Below are 6,211 nucleotides of genomic sequence, written 5' to 3'. Positions count from 1 at the left end.
TAATGAGATATAGCCTCAGTCAGCGACAACTGACGACTTCAGAATCTGTTAACGGCCGTCACCAACTGTTACAAACTGCAGGTACCACTTATGAGCTGTTTTAACCCGCACATTGTGGGTCTGCGAGATTAGAAGTACCAATTATTCAGGTATAAATGACGTCATTACAAATCATCGTTAGTGATAGCCAGAGTGACGGTGAATGCCATTGACTGAGAAAGGCATTTGTTGCAGTCTGAGCCAGTGCGTCACTGCTGCGTACAAACGCTGAAAAGGATTACACTTGATGTCAACTATTTGATATATCTTAGCACTAGCGAAAATTGATGAGAAATGTGAGACCAAAACGTATAAAACGCAGCACATTGACAAAGATACGAGGCTTGGAGAGAATGTGGACACCGGCCCGGACGGGTGACCAACTGCTCCCTACCGATCTCCCTAAAGAACTGGCGTGGCGTGCCGTGCGGTAGGGGCAGGCCGCCAAGACACATCTGGACACCAGCCCGCCGCAGTGCGGGTCAGGCCGGCGTCCGCAAAGAAGACATAGCAGATAGAACAAGAGCGGCGAACACTCGGCCCGGCGGGCGTGACAGAGACAGGTAGTCAAATAGACATTTAACGCCAGTAAGGAAGCTCTCAATAAGGCGAGGGTTCATCTTAAATCATGCTCAGCCTTTTTACGTAATGTGTCAAAATTTTGGACAAATGGCTTGCGAAGGGGTGATTCCAAAATTCCGCACTGGGAGTGACGCACAGTAAAATCTGACGATCAGGCTAAGATGGTGACCTCTCTTGGATTACACACACTACCTTGCATTTACAGAAGTAACTGATGCATCCGGTGAAAACATTGCTGCGCCATGGCTTACGGTCATCGCAAGATAACAGAGCGTGCATGGAAGAGGCGTTCCAGGGCTCAAAAAGGGGGTTTCCAAGTTGCGTGAAATGCGTCTCAATCTGTCAATGCAGGCATGTCAGTGGTGCTGCTCAGTATTTAGATGTAAAAGCTTTGCGCCTCGATTAAGTCATCATTGAGACACCTAGAGATAGTTGCCTTTATTATCAGCTTAGTCGTTAGTCGGTCTTTTGTTGGAGTATTTATTGATATATATGTATCATTTATACTGGAAGTTCGGAGTGAAACATAGGCTTTCCTGAAATGGTCAAAGGTATTGTATTGTATCGTATTGTACTGCACACAGTCGGAGCAATCAACACTAGCTGGGCTCTGTAACTCGGACCCTTGTCAATTTATGTGAAAGCACAGGTCGCATGCCAATAAAATCAGTGCCAACCCCCCCTCCTCCCTCCCCACCCGTCCCACCTACACTACACACAACACACCCGTCCTGAGTCCACAATCACATTAGCGCAATTATGCAGCGAATCCTAGTTTTGCAATGTCGCTTTGAGACGGTGGGCAGGCCCGCAGCGATGACACTGTCGCTGTACTGCCACACCGCGCGGCACATATATTGGACAGAGCCGCAGTGATGACATTGTCGCTGCACTGCCACACCACGCGGTACATACATTTGGCAGAGCCGCAGTGATGACATTGTCGCTGCGCTGCCACACCACGCGGCGCATATATTGTTGCCTCCCTCCCCGATCAGTTCAGCACACGAGGCTGGTGCAGATAATGAAACTCCTGCGCGTCTCGCACCACACTCCCACTATTGTGCACCAGTGCAGAGTGCAACACCACAGGCCTTCCCATTGGTTACAACGCCGTGCATTAGACAGTAGTGACAGACAGTAGTGCGGTAAAAATGCACACCAACTAACGCGAGAGCAGCCAGCCTAATTCAATAAGCATATCCGATATGTTATCACATTTTCGTCCACCTCATATTGCTCTTGCAGTGAATTTCAGGATCTACTGAAGTTTCGAGATGTTTGAACAAGGTGCGTTGCCATACACCTGGATGAAATGGCGCACGTGGGGTAGGAGCAGAGCATCGATGATCGCAGGTGATTTTAATGAAGGGAATACGTACCTATTCTCTAGAATAACTCGGATTGTCAACGTATTTGATTACTACGTAATTAGTGTGACAGCTGTATAAGAGGTAGTGCGGGCTGAGTATGACTTAAAAAGAAATTGTTGCCAAACAATTGCATCGGTTCCAATTGTCACGACCTACCATGTGGGTGACTTAGCCGCTGATTATTGAAATCGATAAAACCCATTTTCGTTGGTGACAAGCGGGTCGATTTTGCATATTTGTTTGCCGTTCTCTGGCCGGCCGGTCAGGTCATCGCCCCGGGTGCATCACTTGACCTCGTGGAACGGGCCGCGGCCGCACCACTCTGCGGCATATGAGCCGCTAGCGCAGTCGCGGTTGGAGCAGTTAGTTTTACTACTATGTACAGTAAGGAACCTCGGAATATCTATGACATAATAGATTACTGGCAGGTAACGCGTACTGCTTTCGCCAACTGCTTATGGTAACAAATACTTTGCACGTTAATCATAAATATGGCTGTCTGGTATGTCAACGTTTCAACAAACGGATTTCGGAGTGAAATTTGCTTGTTTCTGGAAAAATACAACATCATGGCTGCTTTAAGCCCATCAAGTGGCAACCTACCTACAACCTACAAACCTACAACGCACTGATGAAACGAGCCGGAGATAATGATCACGGATGGCAGCAATGCGTCCTGTTCCGTTCTGTTCCGTATCAAACTGCGTCCGCGTTTTAAAACGCTATCATTTACCCTTCGACGTAGCGTTGTTGGAAATCCGGCTTCAGCATAACAGGGCGCACCCAAGGGACCGCGTTCGTTTTCAATGGCCTGTAATTCCGGTGTAGGCGTCTTGCACCAAAGGTGGTATGAAACACCACTATGGTAAAACTCCAGCGCAATGCCACAAACCAATGGACCTTGTTTTTGTGGGACCAAAAGTGCCCCGAGGAATGGAAAGAGATAGCCATGCATGTACAACTACCTAAATCATGACGTTTTTACCGACTTCAAGTGTCTTAGGACTTTTGTAAGAGGAGTTATATACAACCCCTAAATGTAATAGCAATTGGCATGCAAAATGCAGAACGGTAGTCAAAGTTTTGGCACCGGAGTGACGTAACTGGGCTTAAAAAATTGGCAAGGATTTGCTTCACATCAGTTGCTTTTTGTAACCCCGTAGCTGACTTTGAATATACTGGCTGTTTGGCATGTCAGTATAAAGCCTTTGACTCTGCTAGATCGCTGACAGAAATAATCCGACCAAAAAAGCAGCATCCTCAATGTGAGATCCACAACAATGCGGCGTCATCAATTCGCCGAGTACTTGTATTCATTCCCTATGTTGCTGAGCATCTGTCATTGATGCGCCTTCCACGTCCAAACCTCGTGTTGTCAAACCTGTGACGACGCCGGGCTTGACCGGTAGAGTGTAGGCATTTTGATCAGCTTGGCTCCTCAGTTGCCTCGCTGAGGGGACGTTGGTCAGATCAAATGTGAGCCTCAGGCTCAAACCTCCTGCGTTGCACCAACCGTTTCACTGTCCTGGTATCATGATATCCCATGCAAGACACTCTTTGCAAACGGTCGTTGACTGTGTCCGTGGGCTCCTGCCGTGCCTATTTTAGTCCTCGCGCTGCGCTGCCACGACAAGGGCAAATCAGCATCGCCCCCACGGGAGCGATCCTCGTCTCTGGCTCCGATGTGTAGCCCGCTGAGGCAACCGCGATCGGTCACGTGCGTGAAACAAACGATGTGCAAGATGGAAGTTGGACGAAAAGGCTTGCAATGACGTGCATAGCGTCCCGTTTACTCCACCGCTTTTGGAAATGCGCTAAATCCGGCGGTGCCCCGAGCTCACATACAGATGATTGATGCGCTGTACGTTCCTATCTAAACAGCATGCCGATAGCTTTGCCAGTGTATGTGTTGGAATTTCATGTCATAAAGCCAATGACATCTCAAACGCAGGGCAGCGCATACTAAAGTTACGCGAGTTATTCTTTGGTACACAGGCGCCGGCTGGGGTGTTCACCAGGTGCAGACGCCAGCTGTGCTAACGGTATCACTTAGATGGCGAATGCCTACCGCACGAAATTACAGGTCGGCCAGCTGGGCCAAGCACCTGTGGCCGCCGACACAGCGATGAGCAAGGCTGACCTGCACCCACTAACGAGCGAGGGCAGCTAAACGGGAGGCTTCTTATTCCGCACCGTAAGTCTTGCCGTCTTGCTCACTCCCTCTTCCCCTCTCATTCCCTTCGCCCTTCCTCATTATTTCTCTCTCTCTCCCTCTCTCTCTCTCTCTCTCTCTCTTTCTCTCTCTCTCTCTCACTCTCTCTCTTTCTCTCTTCCCCTCTCCCTCTCTCTCACTCTTTATTCCCTTCTCATCGCACCTCTTTCTAATCCGAAAGCAGCATGCCGAATCCCAGCGGTTAGGGCACCTGTGTGGAGTGGCAATGCCAGACGACCACCCTTGCTCTTGCCCTTACAGGGCCATGGCTCTAAGCCTGGTTAAACGACCGCATCCGAACTCCCGCGGAGCACAATCCGCCGTGTCTGTGTCTGTGTCGCCATGGCAACTCTGGAAACAGGCGACTTCTGGCACTGCGCGGCTCCCAATCAATCGACGGGACCGGCGGGCGTCCTGCGAACATGGCCGCGTGCGCCGCGCAGCGCCGACGCCGCCGCCGCCGGCGCCGGCGCCCAGTGCGGAGGCCGACGGCGGGGGCGCCGGTGCGTGCTGGTTATGTGAGCGGCGTTACCGATCGGCCTCATGGCGTCCGTGGCGGCGTGGCTGCCGTTCGCGCGCGCCGCGGCTATCGGCTGGGTGCCGATCGCCAACCAGCCGCTGCCGGCGCCGCCTGTGCCGCGTGACCGGCGCCGCGCCGATGACGAGAAGCTCATCATCAACGTGTCGGGCCGCCGCTTTGAGACCTGGCGTAACACGGTGGAGAAGTACCCCGACTCGCTGCTCGGCTCCAACGAGCGCGACTTTTTCTACGAGGAGGAGACGCGGGAATACTTTTTCGACCGGGACCCGGATATCTTCCGGCACATCCTCAACTACTACCGCACTGGCAAGCTGCACTATCCGAAGCACGAGTGCCTGACGAGCTATGACGAAGAGCTCTCGTTCTTCGGTATCATCCCGGACGTGATCGGCGACTGCTGCTATGAAGACTACCGCGACCGCAAACGCGAGAATGCCGAGCGTCTGCTGGACGACAAGATGTCCGAGAACGGCGAGGGCAACCTCGCTAAGCTGACCAACCTGCGGGAGAAGATGTGGCGCGCCTTCGAGAACCCGCACACGTCGACGGCGGCGCTGGTCTTCTACTACGTCACCGGCTTCTTCATTGCCGTCTCGGTACTGGCAAACGTAGTGGAGACGATGTCGTGCGGACAGCTGCCGGGCAAGGCCGAGACGCTGCCGTGCGGCGAACGGTACGAGGTGGTGTTCTTCTGCCTGGACACGGCGTGCGTGATGATCTTCACCGCTGAGTACCTCCTGCGACTGTACGCGGCGCCCGACCGCTGCAAGTTCGTGCGCAGCGTTATGAGCATCATCGACGTGGTGGCCATCCTGCCGTACTACATCGGCCTCGGCATCACGGACAACGACGACGTCTCGGGCGCCTTCGTCACGCTCCGCGTGTTCCGCGTGTGTAGGATCTTCAAGTTCTCGCGTCATTCGCAGGGCCTGCGTATCCTGGGATATACCCTGAAGTCTTGCGCCAAGGAGCTGGGTTTCCTCGTCTTCTCCCTGGCCATGGCCATCATCATTTTTGCCACGGTCATGTTCTACGCTGAGAAGAAAGAACCGAGGTCGACCTTCACCTCGATACCGGCCTCCTTCTGGTACACCATCGTCACCATGACAACGCTCGGGTGAGTACGCTGGCATCGGCGCCGTCCTTGGCCTATTACCGTCGCTCATCTTCATTTGGGCGGTAACAGGCGCGTGGAAATGTGTGTGCAATTGAAGCTGATGCGTCACTGAGGCCTGGGTGATGGGAAGGTTGTGCGCGCGCACGTACGTTGGTGAACGCACCTGTTGACGGGTGTAAATGTAGGTGCGTGCTTCGGCACCTGCGCGAGTACGTACTTGCATGTGTTTGTGAACACGTACATGCGTGTACCGTGCGTATGAGCACGTCCTAGGTGTATGTGCGGCCTGTGTGGTATAAGTGCGTGTCTATGCCAAGCGTGCGTGCTTATTTCACACCTGGCATCAT

The 6,211-nt window shown here is 52.7% G+C and overlaps 1 protein-coding gene across 1 annotated transcript; it reads left to right on the top strand.

The window, feature by feature from the left end:
* Window positions 1–4,723: 4,723 nt before the first annotated feature.
* LOC119099161 (potassium voltage-gated channel protein Shal-like) lies at window positions 4,724–5,942 on the top strand. Its single transcript, XM_037222267.1, has one exon. It carries the CDS (start codon window positions 4,750–4,752, stop codon window positions 5,866–5,868), a length of 1,119 nt encoding a protein of 372 aa, XP_037078162.1. The 5' UTR covers window positions 4,724–4,749; the 3' UTR covers window positions 5,869–5,942.
* Window positions 5,943–6,211: the final 269 nt, after the last annotated feature.

This window comes from Pollicipes pollicipes, unplaced genomic scaffold (assembly GCF_011947565.3).
Source record: "Pollicipes pollicipes isolate AB1234 unplaced genomic scaffold, Ppol_2.1 Scaffold_4740;HRSCAF=5597_pilon_pilon_pilon, whole genome shotgun sequence".
Lineage (NCBI taxonomy): Eukaryota > Metazoa > Arthropoda > Thecostraca > Pollicipedomorpha > Pollicipedidae > Pollicipes > Pollicipes pollicipes.
The sequence above is the reverse complement of the archived record's forward strand: the minus strand, read 5'-3'. Positions and strand labels throughout refer to the sequence as shown.